Raw genomic sequence first — 22,764 nt, 5'->3', positions numbered from 1 at the left:
TCTCAAAATTGAGGGTTTGGAAAGGCTTCGGAGAGAGCAAGCGGGCTCTGGCTGTGAATTCCTTGATTTCAATTTGATTTGAACGCTGTATCACTCTTCCATCGCGTGTGAGAAGGTGCAAACACATTCAATATTGGATCTCCAAAAGATCCGCGGGACCAAGATAGCCATCACGTGAGTTTGTGTCATCGCTGTCCCAAATAGGACAAGCGCAAAGGCGGAGCCGCGAAAGATGAGAGTGAGCTCTCTCTTCTCTTCTTATCCTTTGCCCTCTTGCGTTCTGCATCGGAGCCCAGCCAAGATGAAGTTCTTCATTGAGTATGTCCCCTGTGTGTGGTCCTATCTACTCTCCAAGCTAACCATATCCGTCTATTACAGTGATCTTCCGGTGCTGTTTCCATATCCTCGCATCTACCCCGAACAATATGCCTACATGTGTGATCTCAAAAAGACCCTCGATGCAGGGGGTCACTGTGTGCTGGAAATGCCTTCGGGAACTGGCAAGACAGTTTCGCTACTGTCGTTGATCGTCGCCTACCAACAGCACTATCCGGAGCACCGTAAGCTCATTTACTGCTCCCGAACCATGTCTGAGATCGAGAAAGCTTTAGCGGAGTTGAAGGCTCTGATGGAACATCGTGCTACGGAGTTGGGCCATGTGGAGGAATTTCGAGCGCTGGGCCTGACTAGTCGGAAGAATCTGTGTCTTCACCCTTCAGTGAAGAGAGAGAAGAGTGGTACCGTGGTTGATGCCAGGTGCAGGAGCTTGACGGCTGGATTCGTCAAGGAGAAGAAGGAGCGAGGTGAAGACGTTGAGCTTTGTGTTTACCATGAGGTAGGACTTTGCTATCTGCAATACAACATTGAACTAGCTAACAGGCCTAGAACCTTGACTTACTTGAACCGCATAACCTCGTCCCCCCGGGTGTTTTCACACTGGACGGATTGGCAAGATATGGAGAAGAGCACAAGCAATGTCCCTACTTCTCCGCTCGGCGCATGGTAAGATCTTGAGCGAGTATCACCATACAAATTTTTCCATTTTTAACAAACTTCACTAGATGCCGTGGTGCAATATTATTATATATTCCTATCACTATCTCCTCGATCCGAAAATTGCCGAACGAGTATCTCGAGAGCTCTCGAAAGATTGCATCGTGGTCTTTGACGAAGCGCACAACATTGACAACGTCTGTATCGAATCGCTCAGTATAGACCTGAGCGAGGATTCCCTACGAAAAGCGACACGGGGCGCAAACAACCTGGAACGCAGGATCGAAGAAATGAAGAGCACCGATGAGGAAAAGCTCAAGAACGAATATTCAAAATTGGTGGAGGGGCTGCAGGAAGCTGAGAAGGCACGGGAAGAAGATCAATTCATCTCGAATCCGGTCTTGCCAGATGACCTACTAAAGGAAGCCGTTCCTGGTAACATCCGCCGGGCCGAGCATTTTGTCTCTTTCATGAAGAGATTTATCGAATATCTGAAGACTCGGATGAAAGTCACCCATACCATATCCGAAACACCTCCTTCTTTTCTCACTCACTTAAAAGACCTTACCTATATTGAACGGAAGCCTTTGAGGTTTTGCGCTGAGCGTTTAACGTCACTTGTAAGGACGCTGGAACTTATCAACATTGAAGATTATCAACCTCTTCAAGAGGTAGCCACATTTGCAACACTGGTCGCAACTTACGACAAGGGATTCGTTCTTATCCTTGAGCCCTTCGAGTCCGAAGCGGCTACTGTACCAAATCCCATCCTCCATTTCGCGTGCTTGGATGCCGCCATTGCTATCAAGCCGGTGTTCGACCGCTTCAGCTCTGTGATCATTACCTCGGGAACTTTGTCGCCCCTGGAAATGTATCCGAAGATGCTGGGGTTCGACGCTGTTCTGCAAGAATCCTATAGCATGACACTTGCTCGACGATCTTTCTTGCCCATGATCGTCACTCGAGGCTCAGATCAAGCACAGGTTTCATCTTCGTTTGGGATTCGCAATGACCCTGGTGTTGTGCGAAACTACGGAAGTCTAGTGACCGAGTTTGCTCGCATCACACCCGACGGTGTTGTCGTTTTCTTCCCCTCTTATCTGTACATGGAATCAATCATCAGTATGTGGCAAGGTATGGGTATTCTGGATCAGATCTGGAACTACAAATTGATTCTTGTCGAAACTCCTGACGCACAAGAATCTTCACTCGCCCTGGAGACTTACCGAACAGCGTGTTGCAATGGACGTGGCGCGATCTTGTTCTGTGTCGCTCGAGGCAAAGTCTCCGAGGGTATTGATTTCGATCATCATTACGGTCGTGCAGTGCTTTGTATTGGTGTTCCCTTCCAATACACCGAATCTCGGATTCTGAAAGCTCGTCTCGAGTTCTTGCGTGAGAATTATCGTATTCGAGAGAATGACTTTTTATCTTTCGATGCGATTCGACATGCCGCCCAGTGTCTGGGTCGTGTCCTGCGTGGCAAGGACGACTACGGAGTCATGGTGTTGGCAGATCGTCGATTCGAGCGCAAGCGCCCTCAACTACCCAAATGGATCAACCAGGCAATGTTGGACAGCGAAACCAATCTTAGCACTGATATGGCTGTATCAAATGCCAAGAACTTCCTGCGGACCATGGCCCAGCCTTTCAGATCGAAAGATCAAGAAGGCATTTCCACCTGGGGCTTAGCTGATATCGAACGCCATGAGGCAAAGAGAAGAACCGAGGAAGAGCGGATGATGAGAGAGGAGGTGAATCACGGACACGCCATGGAAGGGATGATCCCATCCGCATCTCGGATCGTCGTGGACGAATACGACGACAACATTGATGCAGACCTCATGATGCTCGATGCGCCATAAAATAATGTTGTTTGTTCTTTACATAATGAGTCATCTATTGGCATGGGCTGGGCGTTTGGAATTGGGCATGGTGCTATTACCACGGTGTTTCTGAGGAAACCATTTACGTTGCAATTGAAGACAAATTTCCTAAACATTCTGAGGATCTAAGCAAATTTTGTAATATAGCAAATGATCCGAAGCATTCATCCTCAATCATTTCATTTCCTTCATCTCCTTCAATTTTCCGTATATCTTGGTGGTTCTTCTGTGATAGGATCCAAAGGGCTATAGAGGCCTCAGTCCTAGTAGAGAGGCGTCTCTGATTTTTTAAAAATAAAATATCACTGTAACCAAATACTAATCCGTGTTTCTCTATGTCCATTAAAAGTTCGGAAGACAACCTTCAACCATCAATATAAGAAGCATTTGAACGCAAATTTTGCAGTCGAACCGCTATATCTACTGAGTAGAGACATGCTTCCCGACTACAGCATGCTTGATATTATTGTGTGAAAAGGGACACCTCTCCGATTGCTTCCTTGGGATATCTTTTTTTATTTCTCGGGGTCAGTCATATTCCTTAGACGTCCATCTAAGATCTCCCGCTTGATAGTAGGTTTGTTCACTTATCAGCCTCAAAAATCACCTTATGGGCCCGCATGTTATCGAAATCGTCATATCTGCCGAAGGGTCAATTGATAATAGGGTGTCAATATCCGAATGAGAAGAACTTACGCCTGAACAGCCTGTGAGAGGGGACGGATATCTTGAGACATGAAGCTAGGAATCGTTAGACTCGCAAAATATGGAATACGGGGTAAGTCAAGCTCACTTGAGGACGGCCTGCTTCTTTTCGAAGAGATCCATCGCCGGACCAAAGATACCTAGCACAATTAAGCAAAACAATGAAAGCAAGATGTAGCATTAGACATACTCCGAACAGGGCATCGGCCCATCTGTAGACGAAGGTTCTTTGCGTAGGCTTCATTCCCAGTCCACGGGATATCCTGATTGTGGACGCCGACACTCGATATCCGGCCCCAGGGCCGTAACAAATCGAAGCCCATCCTGAGAGCACTACTATGTCCAACGACTTCGATAACAATATCCGCTCCACGGCCGTCAGTAAGATCTTTTACCCTTTGACACAACCCTTCTTCGTCCTCTTTGAAATTCCAAGCCTCGGCTCCTAGACTCTGTGCAAGCGCTAGTCTGGAAGGCACACTATCGATTGCGATCAAATTCTTCGGTTTGTAATCGAGGGCACTTATAAGTGCGCAGATACCGACAGGACCGCAGCCAAATAGTAGTACCGTGCTTTTCTGAATCTCCTCCTGTGTCGTGCCAGAGAAGGCGTTCAGAGAAGCAAAGTAACCGGTAGGGAATATATCGGCCATAAGAACTAGCTTCTTCTCATCGATTGAAGCTGGAACTTTGGCAAGAGTCGAATCGGCTAGTGGGATACGCACATACTCGGCCTGGCCACCATCAAGTGCAACAGTGCCGAATAGCTGGCTTCGAGCGCAACGAGAGGAGAAACCACGCTCACAGTAGAAACATTCCCCACAACTGGAAGTGAAGGGGGAGACTACTCGGTCTCCCTTTCGGAAATTCTTGATGTCGGAGCCAAGCTCGACAACTTCACCCGTAAACTCATGGCCCATGATAAACTCTGTGCCAGACTTTTGGTGGCCGCGAAAGACATGGAGTTCACTATGGTAATATGAGAGATTGTGCGGTGTTAGGGATAGTTCTTGGTTTCTTACCTGCCGCATAACGCAGTGTATCGCACCTTAAGGATGAGATCTGTTGGATCTTGGATCTGAGGGATGGGCTTTTGCTCGATGGCTACCTTCGACGGGCCCTTGAAAACGACGGCTTGCATTTTGAAGGATTATGAACGTTCCTATGGTTTTGTACAGGGTGTGTTGGAAGGTTTGATGACGTTGCAACTGAGATGCAAGTCTCATTTTAAGTCGCAGGTAAATAATTATATGCGTAATCCGGCGACATCACCGAGGCACCTCGGCAGATCTCAGATTTATGCTAGCGCGGCAAGGAAACTAGTATTAACGGCATTTTTGGATAAATGCATTGCAGAGAAATTAAAATGGGTACTTTTGAACTGATACTTAAAGTATTCCAGAGGTAAAACTGGTGAAGCTACTGGGTGCCAGAGAGAGAGAGAGAGAGAGAAGAAAGGTTGATTCCTACAAATCTCCAGAGAGCTACTTATCTAGGTGGAGGTGTCCACCATAACAAAAACTGACCTTCATCCTTGCAAATGAAGGAAGTATCAAGGGCGTTTTTCATAAATAGTTAGTTATACGATCCCTGATTACATGGATTGATTAATAAATCCTCCGGTATGCCGACGTATATGCGACATCCACCTCTAGTTATAAAGCTCCCATTCCATAGCTTAGCTCTCGTCTCTTCTAAAATCACCAATACAATTCACATTGTATCTCTCCCGTTTCAGTAGTAGATTCAGCCTTGGCTGGATACTGTGGGCCCCCAATTTATGAGAACAGTGGTTGAAGTGGCGTATGTTGGTGTGTGAATGTATTTTGGGAAGATGCTAGTAATTCATTGAATTCTTTTCCCACTCATGACTTCCATGCTTCAACAATTGAGGTGTTCGATACCGCAGCTCAACCCTGGATTCCTCAGACTGAATCTTCACGTTAACCCAGTAGGCTCTAGCAGATTCAGGAATGATGTCCCCCGGCTTTACTCCAGTTGACTCTATATCAATCAGTCTCTTTAAGGCCACAGTTGTCGCAGATGCCCAGTAGTCATCTTCTGGTCGTTTGTCCATTATATAAAGGATATCACGACGGACCTGCCAATCGCGACATTTGGCCGCAGACCATAAGAGAGTAGGCAAAACAGAGTACCTATAGCTAAACGGCGAAATCGCGATGTCACTTAAACTCGTGGCCGAGTCCGCTAGGGCTCGTGCAAGTTTTGCGACATGCTGAAACTGTTCCAGGTGATCATCGTAAACTATCTCATCTGGTGGTTGGTTTTTAGCGACAGCCAGCTTAATTTCAATGACATCGATCAGTAATGAGAAGACTTTTAGTGAATCGCAGTCCTCTGGCGCAAGACCATCCAATTCGACGAGGACGGCTAGAAGATGACTTCTACAGAGCCGAAGCTTAGTCAAGACTACTGCCGCGCCGCGGCCGATGGAGCTTGCTGGTCCAATATCAAACCCGCAAGTAGTGTAATCCAGTATGAATCCCGAGACGAGAGTTGAAAATTTTTGGACATGGTCCATCTGATCAATGCCCGAATAGAGAGGCGGGGTAATATTTGATGGAGCCGCTGTAGTGTTTGGGGATATCCGATACTCGCTATTAAGTTGTGCGGAATCCTTAACAAATAACTCGGAATAAGAGCAGAAGGACCAGTAAACGTGCATCTGGGAAAAAGCCTGTGTTAGGGCCAGACTAGTAGCACCTTTATCTTGCTGAATATCCCATTCTTTGAAAAGTTTATAACCGGAGGCAAGGTGACGGCGAGCAGAATAGAGATCTCCCTGGAATAGAGTAAGGAGAGTAAAAGTCACACATGTGACTAACACTACTTGCTTCGGGGTGCGTCTTGGGCTGTACGGAGTGAGATCCTCCCGAGCGAGACTTTCTCGAAGACAAGCAATGGCTTTTGTAGAGTGCCGAAGAGTCAGACTGGGGCCCCGATCTTCTTTAAAGCTCGTTGGGATCCGTTCCAACTGGGTATGCCACGCACTCATAGCGATCGAAGCATGACGGACAGCAGGATGATTTTCGCACATTTGGAAAAGCAACCCCTGCCAGAATGAGTTTTGAAAGTAATGCGAGAATCGTACTGCTGTGCGGTTGTGGTAGAAATCCAGATACCATAGCTCGTTCCAGTTAAGGTCGATCTGGCAGGCACTTGCCAAAGGCAGAGGAACGGCCGTGACCGATGGACAGTTCGATGGCCGAACTGTCAAGCAATATTGGTTTTGCAGAGCTACATTGTTCTGATTTTTGGTTTTGGATTCACGCCACTCGCGTGTTCTCTTATCAACGGCTTGTTCATAACCGTCGCATTGCCTGCCTGTGCTCGTACATATGAGACAAGCGGGATGTGTTTCGTCACATCTCTTATGTCGTATCCTTTACAACATTTAGTTGCTGTGCAAGATCAAGTTTTTGGGGAACTCACTTGCACGTCCTACAGCCTGAGCGCGATTTTGAGTGCTGGGATCTTTTTCTGTGCGGTGGGTGTTCAGACATTCTGCTTGCAAACAAAAGTAGGATCTGTATATCATATAAATCCTTTATTGGAGCAGGTTCAATATCTCAAGTGATGAGGACTCGATCAGGATCAGCGGCATAAAAGGCCAGAGTTGATCAAACCCCGTCGTTCACCACTGCGTTAGGGAACACGTGATGACGGCCATATACGAAGACGTATAGGGGTCAGGCGTCAAAACCCAATTTTGGGGGGATGTTGATGCCTGAATGCCTGTATTACCACCGCTTTATACACCGCTCTATACAGTGTACTGTAAATTGTTAATACATCAACCTGCCTAAATGAAGCTTTTTGACACCATAAACATAAGGCATCCACATATTTCTGGGTGGTTGTAAGTCACAAGAATGAAGCTCTTGACCTCCATACAAATCAATCCATATTTTTGGCCGGTTTAATTGATTCGTATGGAGGTCAAGAGCTTCATTCTTTTGACTTACAACCACCCAGAAAATGGAGATACATTGATTTGTATGGTAGCAAAAGGCTTCATATACCCTACCTAACAACGCTGGGAGAAGCCAGGTACTTTGATTATTAAGGAACGTGTAATAGTAATTCAGGTATTTATATTTTTCTGTCGTTCTAAAATAAGGCATTAAGGCACCAAGGTCCTCTATTGGCCTATGTGTTACCGCCTTATCGGGAAAAAGTACGATTTCTCATAGGTACACCTACTTATAGGCGCGTATATGTATTCCCACCTCTTAAAGGTAAGAGAGAGAAGGCAATACGCCCTGTATTGGCTATCTGGGCAACTAGCTGCTAAGAGGGGGAAAGAAAGGAGTAGAGAGAGAGGAGAGAGAGAGCTGGTCTATCTACCACATGAAGAGGGGCTAATGCCCGAGGCATCCATAACACCACCTATCGTGATCTTTATTACTCTGACTTTTATTAAACCCAGAGCCAGTTCAACCCTCTCTAACCGCAGCCGCGTCAAGGATCCAACCACAAAACCGTGTGAATTGTAAACACAATATACCGCGCTGAGGGCTGGCGCGCATTTTTCCCAGGCTTGGTTCAAGCTTAGCGGGCGTGGTCTCGTAACTGCGATTAAGATCTATGTCTACGGAAACTGCAAACACATCGGGGCCCTTCTTTTAGGACACGCGGAAGATTATACCCTCGTTCATGAAGAAGCAGCAATTTCTGCTGGCGTTATGACATCCACGACAACAAACCCTATCTGGCTGATCAAGACATGTTTGCAGCTCGACAAAACACAAATATATACTACCCGGGTCTTCGGGTTGTCAATTCATTCATTACCAGTTCTTGTTAGTCGGCCTGTATAGGCTACTCGTGCTTGACCCAGTGTGGTTGTGTTACCCGTGCTCGGGTAGGCCTGCAGAGGCTACTCGTGCTTGTGTGAACGTGCTTGTGTGAACGTGCTTGTGTGAACGTGCTTGTGTGAACGTGCTTGTGTGAACGTGCTCGTGTTTGAACGTGCTCGTGTTTGAACGCAGTCAGTGGAGCTTTGCCGCACTAGTATATTTCTGCCATATGCTAGCCTTCATAGTGCCATTTTAAAATTCTTCTTCTTCTTCTTCTTCTTCTTCTTCTTCCGTATTGATATTGAATACTACGATCAAATTAGTTAAGCTAAACTTATACTATATATTCGTACACTTTCTATTACTTTAGCTAGTTCAAACGCTGGGAAATGTATGTTATGCTTTACGGGGGTGCCTAAGTACCTTTTGTATAGGTAAGTCATACAAAAGATACCTAATTTCTAGATATTGCATCTGGTGGGGTGGTGGCGTATGGGGCGCTTACCTATCACGGCTAGCGGACCCGCCTATCGTGGGCCCCGGGGCCCCGCCCGGCGTTCATGTACAATTACGTAAGGCCCATAGGCTTGGCCCACGCGCCGATGAGCTTTGTCGCAGTCTAATTATATGTCTAAAAAAGGTAATTATCTAGCCAGTTATACACCTATAGTACCATATCGATACTACTATTTGCCAAATAGTATTTATTACTGTAATGGTGGTTTAAGTTATAGACTAAAACCGATGCAAAAAATTGTAATCTTCCTTAATGACAGAACAGCTGATTGAAATTGTATAAAAATTGGGTTCCAAGCTACCTGGGTAGGTTTTACTAGGGCCCCAGTACTGGGTCCGGGTTGGGTCCCGGGTCGGAAACTTCAACCTAAGTTTGGTTCTGCAGAAGTCAAGTTACTTAAAAAGGTATAGGTCGAAACAGCATAAATTATAAAGTTACCTACAACATACAACATAACTAGTTATAGGATTTTCTATATTTGTCTTGTTTGTCGGCTCTTAAGATATTTAGAGGGCCGTATGTTGTACAACAATAATGAAGGCGGATAAAAGACCCGCCCAACCCTGCAGGCGGGCGGGTACGAGCTCTACACACAAATGCAAGAGCCGGTTAACTAAATGAGATCTAACTATCGTAAACTAGACATAGTTCTATGTATCGTCTTGCATATACGTGCATAACCCCTTTGCCCCGCACTTGTGCTAGTCAAACCTTAGGGCTTAATGATGCGAATGGAATATGTTGTAGACAATGTTGGAATGACTGCAAGGTACTCACCCATGTGTTTGTTTATGGAGGCTTAGAAATATGGGCACTATAGACAGTGGATATTTCTAGTGTTTTATTGCATTGTGAGGAAGGAATTGAAATCCCCATTAAGCGTCAGAAGCAGGATCAACATCGTGCAGGTTCGTGGCTACCTGGAAGGGATTGTCAGAGGCATGATCAAAGCCGTACAGGCTAATGGCTAGCTGGAAGGAATTGAAATCTGCATTATGTGTCAGAAGCAGGATCAACATCGTGCAAGTTCGTGGCTAACTGGAAGGAAGGGTCAACATCATGCAGGCGTTGGCTAGCCGGAAGGAATCGTCAGAAGCAGGATCAACATTGTGCAAGTTCGTGGCCAGCTGAAGAGTGCAGAGTGATTAGCGGTGTGTGTGTAACTTGTCTATCATTTCCTTTCGCTGGATATGGAACTCCACCCCAGCGAGTGAACTTGCAGATATACACATACACAAGAACCCACAATGAGAATTGTGGGACAAAGTGACCCGGCTTCCATCACAGCATACCTAAGCTACTTAAACCCCCCACTCCCACAAGAGTTTGTCCTGGAGTTCAAGTCAGATTTTTACCAAAAGTCAAGCGACCTCAACCAGCATCATGGGCGAAAACACCCCCAAGTTGGAGAAAGTCGAAAAAGTAGAGAAGAAGAAAGGTAACACTCATTGATAAACTACAGCACCTTGGCCCTTCTCCAATAACAGTTCGGCTGACATATATAATAGTTGTTCTGACTATCTTTTAGTATAACAAGCTGTCAAATAGTTCAAGTCCCAAAAGAACTGTCTCTCTTCCGGACGAGTACCGAACTTCGACTTTGCAGGGCCTACGAGGGTACTTGCTGAAAAGTGGTCACCTACCGAAGCAATAGTAAGTTCATACCAAGGTGCAGAACACACTTTCTATGGCACTTAGTTAACCATTTGTAGTCATAGCAATCCATTCTGCAAAGAAGACGGCGCTATTGTCACCGATGACACCACGTTCAATGATTATGCTAAGATGAACGATGATGCGGGCGGCGAGAAAGATGGCATAGTGAGTCTTTGAAATGACATCTATACAACGAATAGTCTTGCTCATCCCATTTAGACGGAGTTCAAACTATACTACAAGACGGTGAAAGCTCCGTCGGGTATGGATGACACATCGAAGGAGTTTCTGGCTAAAGGCCAGGACCTAAGTGTGGTATGGATCACAATTCCCAAAATATTAACCCTATCAGACTGACACCAGAAAAGAGGGATCAAATGGCGTTCTTGAATCCGACCCTCAACAAATTGGAGTCAAAATTCAAATCGGATAGCTGGAAGGCCTCTGCAGGCAAAGTAGACACGTAAGTCTCCAACGAGGTTCTTGTGGTGCGAACATTGATCTAACCCAGTTTAGTCACGCGGCGGATATGGATGAGCGCCAAAGGGGTATCGTGATGCGAAATAACGATTTACTCAGTGGTAAATTCTTTGGAGGAGGAGATTCCAATGACAAGATAGCAACACCCACAAGGGTTAGCCGAGCTCGATACACTGGTATGTCGCATCAGGACTATATCATGGGCACCCGATGGAGGAGTTATAGCCAAGCTAATACGAAACGCTCGGTCGTTTAGCTTTTGCTCTTAAGGAAAGAAAATTCCTGAGTATAACATCACTTTCAAGTCTTCGGTAACACCTCCAGAGGCACCCGAGGTAAGCATATTAATGACGATGCACCGTGTACCCTGTCACTAGTGCCAAGCTAAGCATTTCTAGATCAAATTCCGCATCCCCCGCTATCAGATCTGTGACAGCTCTAAAGTTGAGGTATTTGAAACGCAAAGTTCAATTTCTGCCTCAATGGCAGGGAACGCATTCAGTCAGACGACCATCGAAGCTTCTGCGTTAGTACAATAGCCTACTACTTACATGTCATTGTATACAATACTAACTTAAGATCCAGAGGAGGCGGCGCTTTCGGTGTGAGCGTTGGAGTCAAAGCAGGTGCCACTACCAGTGAATCCAGCAGTTATGACTATGCATCAGCCAAAGATGAGAAATGCATGCATATATCTTACATGGTCAGTTTTCTTATCGTAGAATGGCTGACACAAAGTCTGATGATGCCCTCTAGTTCCCCCGTGCCGACATTTTCCTGGAGGCCGAAGACCTCGAATTGACGGAAGAGTGTAAAGGTTGAATTGGAAAAGGTGCGGAAATCTGATGCGAAGAAAGAAGATGCCGACAATTTCTTCCGCAAATTCGGTTCGTTAAATTCCCGTTGTTCTTGACTGTAAAACACCATCAGCTAATAACTGTTAAATTCCAGGTCATGTTTTTGTCCCCCATGTGCAAATTGGTGGCCGCCTCTACTCAGTGGAAAATACTAAAAGCATTGCCGGGTCCAGCACTGAAGAGAAGGCATCTGCGCTCAAGGCAGCCGCAAGTGCTTCCGTATCTGGATTCGGATTCCAAGCCGAAGTCAGTGCCAGTCATGAAACAACCGAGAACTCGAAGGTGGAAAAATCAAACAGCAGCTCAATGCACTCGATTACGTGACATGCGGACGGTGGAGACACACTTCTTTGCAACAAGTAAGCTGTTTCCAAATTGTCACGGCCAATTGCACGCTGAACTAATTCTCTACAGCCCTCCTGCCTGGTGTCCCACGGTTCAATCATACTACAATTGGAGAGTGATGAATGTCAGTATAATATACTTTACCGTCACGTCGAGAAGCGGGAATCTAACAACTCAATAGCAAATCCGGATGATCGACATCGTTAAGCTGATTGGTCAACTCAAGGGGTACGAAGACATTCCGAGACACTTTGAACGGATCTACTACTCGGCAGTCGAATTCAAGATCTGCCTGTGGGATGCTGCGGGAGGGGCCGATGTGTCACCATATCTTTCACTCCTTAACAACGGTAATGACAGAGCCCTATCGTACCTACAAATGCAGGAACCGATGTTAACAAATCGCAGAACATGTCATCGAGTCCTCAGATGGTGGAGGCGGGAATTACTCTCGTCGCGCCAAAAGACACGCGCTTAAAAAGACCTGGGGCGATGGTGAGCACATGAAGGATGTTTCGATGCAAATTAGCGCACTGAAAGATCAGCTGGTATGGGAGGGTGCTGGATACAAAACAGCAGGGGTAAGTAGCAAATATTCTTCCTTCTATTTACATGGGGACGTCACTGCTCACATTTGACTAGTTTAAGTATGGTGTGCACTACCCAATGCGATTCGTTAAGAGAGACTCGAACGGTCAACGGCTGATCTACGGCGTTCGGCGGACCACCTTGGAGGAACGCTACCAGAAACCCAATTACCTTTACGGAGGACTTTACGAAGAACCAAATGTCTTGGTCATGTTCAGAAATGTGGAAGACGACACGGCTGCAGGCCGAGCTGATAAGATCTGTTCCACTGACCAAGTTCGAATGGACTTCTACGAGGCCCGCACGAGAGAACACATTGGATGGTTACAAAACGACGGGGTTATCGCCTACATTGAGACGGGTTGGAGTCGCAACAATCCCTCCGAGCGGAAGTTCAAGTTTTACTATATCTGATTTGAAGCTGCTTCTCCGCTATTGTTAATGCAAAATCTTCATCAACTGAAGATTAGGATGACTATGCATTTGGACGCACGATTTTTCATCAACTGCAGACACAACTCTTCTTTGGCCAATTAATAGAATGATTGTTCCCCAGTCAGATATTTCTGAAGTAGACTGATACACAAGTGGAAACAGGTAAATCGAGAATAACTCGCTGGATTTACTATATACCTCGTACATCGACATTCTGTCATCATGGTAGTCCAATAGGTTGAATACTTTTATACTCTGCTGTTCGGTATGGATATTGGGTTTCGGAATGTAATATAGTCTCCAGAGGCTATAGCTAGGCTCGGTTATCAATATGGTTGCACGACGTAAGGTAACTATTTAGTTTGCCCGCAAGGCAAGTTGATGCCTCTCGTTCCAGTAGTGCCTATGGCCCGAATTGAAACAGCCCGGGTTTCCATCGCCGTCATCCTGTCTTCTACCTGCGGTCCAAATCCCTGAGGTTGTGGCTCCAACCTTGGGCCCTCAAAGTACAGGCATTCCGTTGAAATCCGAAAGTACCTAATCACTCAACGAACGTCAGAAATAAGCTTTCACGGGTATATCTCGGGACAAAATACCTAGACGCCATTGTAGCATGGAGTGCGAGTCTGCGCAGTGAAGATAGAGGCACAGGCGAAATCACCGCCCGCATTACACTTTGCTGGGGCATCTTCGCCACTCTGAAGCATTCGACTAGCACCCTCACACAGTTTTGTGCAATCATATTCATTTCCGGTCATTGCGTTCTGTGACTTGTGTTAGTTCCCAGACTGAGTAAGCTCCATCGGAAGACATACCGCGCCGTAGAGACAGCAGTGTGATTTGTCAGGAAACAGACATTGACACTGTTTCCCGAGTGAGCAGGTCTCTGCCAAGGTAGTTCCGGCAGTGGCAAGCAGCATCAAGAGACTGAAAACCTTCATTGTGGAAATTGAGGATTGGTTGATTATATGTGAGAAGTTTGGAGGTGATGTTTCGATATTTTGGCGTATCCCGGGGCCATCCTGCTCTATCTATACCACCCTGTAAATAGCTGAATAGCAGTGATCATTTATCCGAAATGGCTCCGAGAAATAATCCATCCCAAATTACTCCGTAAATCATCCTGTGATTATCAGCTAGATAATAGCGTTAACCTAGTTGAATAAGGTAAGTTCCTGCAGATCAGTTCGCTGAAGGTTTGGCCCGGATGTCTCAAGTAGTGCTACTGTTCAATTCGCGTTCGTATATATGAGTGGGTGTATAAATCTCATTTATATGCATATACGGCCTGAATTGGATGCGAAGCCGAGAGTAGGTTAAGCTTTGTAGTTATATGAAGATATCTGACATAACAGTTGTTAACTAGAACGTTAGGTAAGATCTACAGATATTGCTTAACTATGAAGAAAAAGGAAGCCAAGGCAGCTAAGAAACGTGTTAAACGTGCCAGTCGCGGGCCGGTGATCCACTCCGTTGAGATAAAGAAAGGAGACTAGGGGGTCCTACTGTCCTACTCCTGAACCTAAGCATAAGGACTTGAGACATTTGCCGTGTTGCGATCAACCAGATATGATCCTTCGGGGTTTCTGTTGCACTTACATTACCACAGGTGCAATGTCTCACCTCTTTATAACCTCTTTATACCCATTATAGACTGTTTCTCTAGATGTGTATAGAGTGAAAGTCCGATAAACGAATTGAGAGCGCGTGTGGTGAAGAAACATGTACTTTGTCAACCTCCACTCTTCAACATTATAGAAACTTTCCCATGTCTTAGTTGATTCAGGGGGATTGTATGGAGACTAAACACGTGTCTAAACTATTGTGGGCTATAGGCACCAATTCATTAAACTAACTCTATTTGAAATAAAGTGAGAGAAATCTATTCGACAATATATAATGGGGATTAATGATAGTAAATCCATTCATGAGTCGCCCAATTGTCCGTCTAGGACTAACCCTGTGCTTCGGAACATCCATGGAGTATTAGGATAGATAGGTCATGTTATAACATCATTACTTAGGAAAAGATCTATTTATTCGAACTAGTCAAGATGCTAATATGAACAGGACTTTTTTGGTTCCGCTGCACAAAGACAAACTCCAGATCATCCACGCATCAAAGATGAAGCGAAAACACAAAAAGAAAAGAGAAAAAAAAAAGAAAAAATAGCTTTGCATAAACACAATATACACATGAGGGAAAGACAAGAAATACACATTTCAAAACTCCGTCCAGTCAAGAGACTATGCTACAGGAGCAAGAATATCGAAGGAACCAGTGCCGACGGTGCCGACACGACCAACGACAATTCTGCTACTAGGACTCTTGAGGTTATCAACACCCCTCTCGAGCACAACGTCCTTTAGGGCGCCGACAGTAGTCTCGAAACTGGCCCGTGCGAAGGCAGACGAGGCATCCTTAACCAAGCCGTTACGACTGAAGGCCTTGAAGCTACCGGACTGTGTCATCACATCACCGATCAAGTTCAAGTGACGGTTGTCAACGGAGATACTGTGACCACCGAAAACGGCATCCATTTCGCGGACGATGGTGGCCCGAGCAGCTTCCACACCGTACAGGTTGAGCATGTCGTGAATGGAGTTGGTGTAGATCGAGTGGGGCTTGATGATATCCTGGTAATCGCGCATGGCGAGCAGGTTGACACCCTCAGTGAGAATGTTGGCGGGGTCACCCTTCGCCTCATCGGCCGGAACGAAAACACAGTTGCCCATGCCGGGGATGCACTGGATGACGGCGAGGTGGAGAACCTTCTCAACCAGGGGAAGGAGGAGAAGCTTGGGGGTCTCGACGTCGTATTGAAGTTGGATGGTGCACGTGTTGCCGTTCTTAGGGTCGAACTTGAACTTGGTGATCTCCTCGAACTTGCCCATGACATCCTCCTCGCGCGCCTTGCTGTCTTGGGTGATCTCGTCGTCAGACTCATCCTCGGAGTCGGACTCAGAGCTGTCCTTCATTTGCACGTCGCCAGTGGCCTTGGCAGGCTTGCTGCTTTCATCTTCATCCTCGTCTTCGTCAGGGGTGTCTTGGCGTCTGATGATATCCTGCTCGCCGGCGTCGGGTCCTTCGTAGGAGATCTGGTTGCCCCTGTTCTGAGCTCCGGCGGCCCGCTTGGCATCGTCCTCATCATCTTCATTGTCGTCGTCGGCTGGCCGGGCCTCGGAGTCGGCACCTCTTGGTGCCTCCGCGATCTTACCGACCGAAACACCGATTTCAGGCTGGGAAGTTGTGCCCTTGACGCCCTTCTTCTCTTCGTTGCGCTTCTTGAGCTCGGCCTTGGTGAGTTTCACCAAACGAGGGATGAGCTTGGATTGCAGAGCAACCAGAACATCCTTGGTCTCAATGGCGTATTCCTTGGTGTATTCCTCAGACGGGAAGAACTCGATCTCGATGTCGTAGATCTTAGCCTTGGGATGGCCAATGCCAGAGCCAATGCGTTCCTTGACTTGCACCTTGTCAACAAGTTCAGCAATGCTCAGTTTGCTGATAGCCTTGGCGAATTTCTCCGAGTCGTCCTTGGAAATCTCCTCGTTGAGAAGAAGAGTCATCGTAGGTGTCATAATATTGGCACTTGCAGTCATAACAATTTCACGTAGACGGGGAATACCCAGTGTCACGTTCTTTGCCGAATGACCAGCCAAATGGAAGGTGTTGAGAGTCATCTGTGTGGACGGTTCTCCGACGGATTGACCGGCCATAATTCCGACTGCCTCACCGGGGTCAATGATGGACTTCATGTACTTCATGTTCATCAAGGCCTCGAACGTCTTCTTGGTAACCTTGCCCTCGATGTTCTTCTTCTTGTCCTTAATGAGCTTGTTCTTGTTGGCATCCGAGTACTATTTTCAAAAACTGTTAGAATTGCAAAGAATCATAGGGAAGAGATAGCGAGTCCATACCTTCTTTAGCTCCTGGGCGAACGCTTCGGATGTACTTCCAAGGTTTCCTCCAGGGGGGAATTGAGACAACACAGGATCCACGGCATCAATCTTTCCGGTCTTGCGAACTGCCTTCATGGCATCCTTGTGCCAAGTCGTAACATCGTCCTTCGCCAGTTTGTGATAATCATCTGCTTGGACTTGCTTGGAAATGGAGATGTGGTTCTGAGCAAGGAAATCAAAGTCATTCAAGTGCACCTGTTTGGTGATGTCGAGACCGTCCTCTCCGTACAAGAACTGAACAATGGATCCATCTGACGCTTCACGAACAGAGGAGTCGTATTCAGCCTTGAGGCCTTCCATACCCTTGATCAAACAACGTTGCAGGTAACCGGATCTAGAGGTCTTGACGGCAGTATCAATCAGACCCTCACGACCAGCCATGGCGTGGAAGTAGTATTCCTGGGGCTTGATTCCGGTCAAGAAACGACCAGAGACGTAACCACCAGCCATAGGGTGAGTTTCGAAGGCCTTGAATGACGGAAGAGTCTTTCCACTGATCATGAGTGGTACACGGCGACCTTCAAGAACCTGTTGGCCGAGATTACAAGAAATCAGGTTGGCGTTAACACCGGATCCCTTGGCTCCAGATATCGTCATAGACTGCATTTGGTTCCAGGGGAAAGACTTAGAAAGGCCATACGGGAGACAGGCGCTGGTGATTTCAGAGGAGAGCTTGGCAGACCGGGCGTTAGAAACACTATCCAGACCACTTTGCTTGTCGTCATCACGAAGTACCTCCTCCAGTCGTCGGTTCAACTCGGCAGTTTGGTCACCAGGAGCCTGGTCCAAGGTCACATACTTCAGAGCAACTTCGCGACCCATCTGAGGAGCAGTGGCCAACTTCTCCTTGCGGATACGGTCACCCTCCTTGGTCAATCGAAGATCATCGATACCACAACTGAAACCCCGCAGGTTCAGGACGCGAGTGAGGAGTCTTCCAAGAACACCGATGAGCTTGCCAGCAGTGCTGTATCCATAAACTTCATGGATGGCATCGATGAGACCACCGGCGGTGGGACCGAGCTGTTTCTTATCAAGGATACCACACAGGTACTCTCCATCCTGGAAGATAACTTCTCCTTCTTCGTTGTTTTCACCCCAGCGTTCACCGGGGGTTGAGGACTTGCTCTTCAAGGTCAAGCCTCCTCGCTCGGGGGGCTGGATATTCTTGAGGATTGTCGTAATGATTTGCTTTCCGGTCCATAGACACTTAGGCTTGCGCATGGCAGGCTCGACCAGTTGGATCCGGTCAGTGACAATATGCGAATGTTCAGGTCTCAAGCAACTGTATAAGAGCTGGTGATAATCCTCCTCGTCATAGAAACTGTCACGACATGTGACCCACGTTCCCATGGAAATGTGATCTTGAATCAGACCTCTCAGCGGTTTGCCTGATGTAGCAACGAGATACTGGTGGTCGGCATCTGCCAGCATTCTGGCTTCTGCTTGAGCAAGCTCATTTTGAGGGAAATGCATGTTCATCTCGTCACCGTCGAAATCAGCGTTGTAAGTGTTACAATTGGCGTAGTGCATGCGAATAACCCGCTCGTTGGGAAGGACACGAGCCTTGTGACCCATGATGGAGGGTTTGTGCAGAGTTGGCTGACGGTTCATCAAGACGTAATCACCAGTGGTGAGATGACGGTAAACCTTCTTGTTACGCGAACCCTTTTGGCGCCAATTTGATGGTGCGAGCAGTTGGTTGGCAAGTGCCGTGCGCTCTTCCAAATTCTTGAACTTGAGGTTGATGACTTGTCCGTTTTCGTTCTCGATAGAAGAAGCGCCGGGGTATTTGTCAGGACCGTTGATAACCGCCTCCTTCAACTCCCAGAAGTTGTGGTTTGTCACAGGTTCGGGGAAAGTTAACTTCTTGGCGAAGACAAGGGGTACACCAATCTCATTGGGTTCGATGTTGGGATCGGGTGAAATAACACTACGAGCAGCAAAGTTGACACGTTTGCCCATCATGTTCTTTCGGAACAGACCTTCCTTCTTCTCAAGAATCTGTTTGATACCGTTGGGCTGTGCCAAGGCAGCTGCGCCGGTGGCCGAGGTACGATCACGGTCAATCAAACCGTTGACCACATCTTGAAGCTGGACGATTGCTTGAAGAAGATCACTGTAGTTCCGTGCGCGAGACATGGTCTTCTCTTCCTCATTTTGGATCTCTTTACTGATTTGGTTGATGGTGTCACAACCCTTCAAAATCGCATTGAACGAAGTGTTCTGCTGTGCCTCCATGACTGTTCCGGCACCCTGCTGGACTGCGGGGCGGTACTTGTTTGGCGGCACCATAAGACTCTTGATGAAGAACATGTCTGCCGACACAACTGTCACTCCCTTGGGCACAGGACGGGAGTTGTAGACAAGCTGCAGGATCTCATTTTCCTTCTGGAAAAGAAGGTGAAGTGCACCATAGACTTCGGAAGAAGACATGAATTCCTGGCCGGTCGATCCCTGTCCGTCCTGCACGACAGCCACACCACGGCGGATTTCCTCCTCGGCTCCGTGGATCTCAGAAACACCGTTCTTAGACTTGGAGTTCCTTTCTTGCTCGAGAAGGACCATCGTATTCGGTGCCTGGAATCCTCCTTGCAGCATTGCAAGCCTCTGCTTCTCGGGTAATTGCTTTCGGAAGATTTTGTTGTAACGGTCCTTTTTATAGGCGGGAGACGCTCTGCCATAATGTTAGCTAGGAAATCCAAAGTCAAGGTCGGGGAATATTGTATAACGTACCCGCCGCAGCCGACACATTTCTTGAACCCGTTGATATCCTTGAAGAAGGCCTTGAGCAACTCTCGTCTAGCTTCTGCGGCAATAGGGTTTTGTCCACCAGGCATCAGTCCCTCCAATTTGCCCTCCTTCTTGGCTTCGCGGATGCGCCGAGTGACATAATCAGTTCTCTTTTGCATATAGTCATCATCGTCGGGGTCATCTGAGTCGTCCAAATCTTCTTCCTTGCCCTTGGTGGCCTTTAATTTGGCACCCTTTTCGGCTCCCATCGTATCGACAATAGCGACTTCATCAATCAAGCCATATTGCAGAAGGCGCAATTTGCAGGTGTACATGTTGACCTGATTGCGACCCATCTGCAGGCGAAGACAGTACACACATTGTGCTCGAAGAAGGCGGAAAATGTGATCGAAGAAGGTGACATTATAGAAGGGTACTGGCAGTTCAATATGCCCAGGATGTCCGGTACAGGTGAAAGAGTTCTGGCGACAGGTTGTGCATCTGCAAAATAAGAAAATCTCTCACGTTAGAGATTGGACAGAATACTAATCAAGTCAAAACTTACACATGGTCTCCCCAAGCGCCCATAGCAGGGTCTTGAAGACCACCAGGAACAGGATTGTTAAATGAATCCAAAGTCGGAGTATTGTGAATTCTTTTCACCGAGAGAGCTTTAATCTCTTTCTCGGAGTAGACATTGAAGTCGACCCCATTAATGGTCGAGGCGACCGGGCGCGCAAAAGTTGCCATTGTAGCCTGCAGCTCCTTGAGCAACAGAAAACGCTGGCGCACGAAATCAAAGTGCTTGGATTCAGATCTCCAAGTGCTTTTAGTTCTGGAGCGAACTTTTTTTTTTCCGGAGGAGCAACTTATTTTCTGCCTGGATCCACCGCCTTACCCTTTTTGGGTTTCTGCGTGGATTACTCTGCTCATGCACAACGCCTACTGCTTGTCTCTCCTGCACTCCTTCGACCTTCTTGTATTTTCCTATTTCCAGAATAACGAGTGAGGCAGAAGCCATCTACATCATGGCGGACGCATCGGGCAACGCGCTGAAGCGTCCTCACCCTGAGGATCAACGCGACAACTCCCAGAAAAGGACCCGCTCCAATCATGGGTCCCCAGTACCAGGTCAAGGAGGTGCTGCCCCGGGCAAGCCAGATATTGAGAAGATAATGGCAGAAGCAAGAGCAAAGGCAGAAGCTGTGCGCGCTCGTCTACAGGCGCAGGCTGGCGTAACACCGACACCAACACCGCCAGCACCTCCAGCACCACCCGCACCGGCTTCTGCAAGTCCTCCCCCACCAGCACCGGCTCCTGCGATGTCGAAACTCGAACAAATGAAAGCTCGGGTTGCTGCAGCTACTCAACGAGCCAACGCACCCTCACAATCACGACCCAATGCACCCACACCATCCTACCAACCACCAGCGCATGACGACGAGGCCATTTCCAAGGCTCGCGGTGGCCTGTATGTTGGCCTTCATCCCGCGCTTCTCTCTGATGCGGCACCGGAATATCGCGGTGCAGATGGACGACCGACTAAGCCAAAACGTGCTGGTGGGCCCCAGCTTGATCTGTCTGGTCCATCAGTCGAGGAAATCAAGAGTAACCCCTACTTCGACCCGGCTATAAATCCCAAAGCAACGATTGCGAAGCCCCGACAAGCCCGAGAGCTACAGTTCCATGAAAAGGGAAAATATATCCAAGAGGCAGCGGCTCTACGCAGGCAGGCACAGCTGGAAGCCATGAAGAAAAGAATCGCAGAGAAATCGCGACAAGCCGGACTCGACGAGGATATGGACGTGGAGAAGACATTTCTTGTTCCTGAGCCGCCCGCTGTAGAGTGGTGGGATGCAAAATTAGTTGATGGCAGCGACTATGACGCAATTGATGACCAGGAAAACATCAAACTTGATACCCTCAACAGCTATATCCAGCATCCTATCGAGCTCGAACCTCCGCAAGAAAAGCACGTGCCTGCACAAAAGCCTATGTTCCTTACCCCGAAGGAACAAGCCAAGATTCGTCGACAGCGACGCATGGCAGATCTGAAGGAACAGCAAGCCAAGATCAGACTGGGACTCGAGGAAGCACCGCCTCCAAAGGTCAAGAAATCCAATCTCATGCGGGTTCTAGGAGAACAAGCTGTGAAGGATCCCACGGCTGTGGAAGCTCGGGTGACCAGGGAGATCGCAGATCGGAAAGAGGCGCACGAGATTGCGAACGAAGAGCGCAAACTGACTAAGGAGCAACGGCGCGAGAAGGTGGAAGCTCAGAAGGAGAAGGACGCCTCTTTGGGTATCTTCCAATCTGTGTATCGAATTGACAGTCTGGCGAGCGGCCGGAACCGCTTCAAGATCGGCAAGAACGCAGAGCAAAATAATCTGACGGGCATGTGTGTCATGCATCCCCGCTTCAACCTGGTGATTGTCGAGGGTGGCCACCACTCCATCAACAATTACCGAAAGCTGATGTTGAACCGCGTCGATTGGACTGAAAACCCTGGATCCGATCGAGTACCTGCAGACAGCCCTGAAGCCAAGGTTTCCTGGTTATCCACTGAAGATGATAAGGGAGAGCCCCGGGATTTTACCGCGAACACATGTACTCTTCTCTGGGAAGGTCAAACTAAAGGCCGGGCCTTCAGGAAATGGTTTGGTGCTCGTATCTGTGAAACAGACTCTGCTGCCAAATCAGCCCTGTCCCGAGCCAAGATGGAGAACTTCTGGACACTGGCGAAGAGTGCCAAACCAGCTGAATATTAACGTTTCCTACGGCTGATA

At 47.5% G+C, this 22,764-nt stretch overlaps 7 protein-coding genes across 7 annotated transcripts; 3 read left to right on the top strand and 4 right to left on the bottom strand.

The window, feature by feature from the left end:
• Nucleotides 1–250: 250 nt before the first annotated feature.
• N7516_005208 (TFIIH/NER complex ATP-dependent 5'-3' DNA helicase subunit RAD3) lies at nt 251–2,858 on the top strand (the record flags this gene model as incomplete). The annotated part of the gene is made up of 4 exons (XM_057217928.1): nt 251–318; nt 379–835; nt 886–1,002; nt 1,062–2,858. Exons 1-4 carry the CDS (start codon nt 302–304, stop codon nt 2,856–2,858), a joined length of 2,388 nt encoding a protein of 795 aa, XP_057079811.1. The 5' UTR covers nt 251–301.
• Nucleotides 2,859–3,462: 604 nt separating this feature from the next.
• On the bottom strand, nt 3,463–4,725 carry N7516_005207 (alcohol dehydrogenase family protein; the record flags this gene model as incomplete). The annotated part of the gene is made up of 5 exons (XM_057217927.1): nt 3,463–3,520; nt 3,576–3,620; nt 3,673–3,724; nt 3,775–4,553; nt 4,607–4,725. The coding sequence occupies 5 exons, from the start codon at nt 4,723–4,725 to the stop codon at nt 3,463–3,465; spliced, it is 1,053 nt and encodes a 350-aa protein (XP_057079810.1).
• A 696-nt stretch (nt 4,726–5,421) lies between these two features.
• On the bottom strand, nt 5,422–6,642 carry N7516_005206 (uncharacterized protein; the record flags this gene model as incomplete). Its single annotated transcript, XM_057217926.1, has 1 exon — nt 5,422–6,642. One exon carries the CDS (start codon nt 6,640–6,642, stop codon nt 5,422–5,424), a length of 1,221 nt encoding a protein of 406 aa, XP_057079809.1.
• Nucleotides 6,643–10,304: 3,662 nt separating this feature from the next.
• Nucleotides 10,305–13,261, top strand: N7516_005205 (uncharacterized protein; the record flags this gene model as incomplete). Its single annotated transcript, XM_057217925.1, has 15 exons — nt 10,305–10,343; nt 10,450–10,574; nt 10,634–10,742; nt 10,797–10,892; nt 10,946–11,040; nt 11,094–11,233; nt 11,328–11,392; nt 11,456–11,583; nt 11,643–11,760; nt 11,814–11,868; nt 12,009–12,234; nt 12,329–12,383; nt 12,441–12,609; nt 12,668–12,840; nt 12,902–13,261. 15 exons carry the CDS (start codon nt 10,305–10,307, stop codon nt 13,259–13,261), a joined length of 1,953 nt encoding a protein of 650 aa, XP_057079808.1.
• Nucleotides 13,262–13,878: 617 nt separating this feature from the next.
• On the bottom strand, nt 13,879–14,223 carry N7516_005204 (uncharacterized protein; the record flags this gene model as incomplete). Its single annotated transcript, XM_057217924.1, has 2 exons — nt 13,879–14,046; nt 14,098–14,223. The coding sequence occupies 2 exons, from the start codon at nt 14,221–14,223 to the stop codon at nt 13,879–13,881; spliced, it is 294 nt and encodes a 97-aa protein (XP_057079807.1).
• A 1,306-nt stretch (nt 14,224–15,529) lies between these two features.
• On the bottom strand, nt 15,530–20,728 carry N7516_005203 (DNA-directed RNA polymerase I core subunit RPA190; the record flags this gene model as incomplete). The annotated part of the gene is made up of 4 exons (XM_057217923.1): nt 15,530–17,143; nt 17,204–19,922; nt 19,982–20,479; nt 20,544–20,728. 4 exons carry the CDS (start codon nt 20,726–20,728, stop codon nt 15,530–15,532), a joined length of 5,016 nt encoding a protein of 1,671 aa, XP_057079806.1.
• Nucleotides 20,729–21,006: 278 nt separating this feature from the next.
• On the top strand, nt 21,007–22,746 carry N7516_005202 (U4/U6-U5 snRNP complex subunit PRP3; the record flags this gene model as incomplete). The annotated part of the gene is made up of 1 exon (XM_057217922.1): nt 21,007–22,746. One exon carries the CDS (start codon nt 21,007–21,009, stop codon nt 22,744–22,746), a length of 1,740 nt encoding a protein of 579 aa, XP_057079805.1.
• Between the last annotated feature and the right edge of the window lie 18 nt (nt 22,747–22,764).

The sequence above is a fragment of the Penicillium verrucosum genome (assembly GCF_028828655.1).
Source record: "Penicillium verrucosum strain IBT 35672 chromosome Unknown utg000001l_segment0_segment0, whole genome shotgun sequence".
Classification (NCBI taxonomy): Eukaryota; Fungi; Ascomycota; class Eurotiomycetes; order Eurotiales; family Aspergillaceae; genus Penicillium; species Penicillium verrucosum.
The sequence above is the reverse complement of the archived record's forward strand: the minus strand, read 5'-3'. Positions and strand labels throughout refer to the sequence as shown.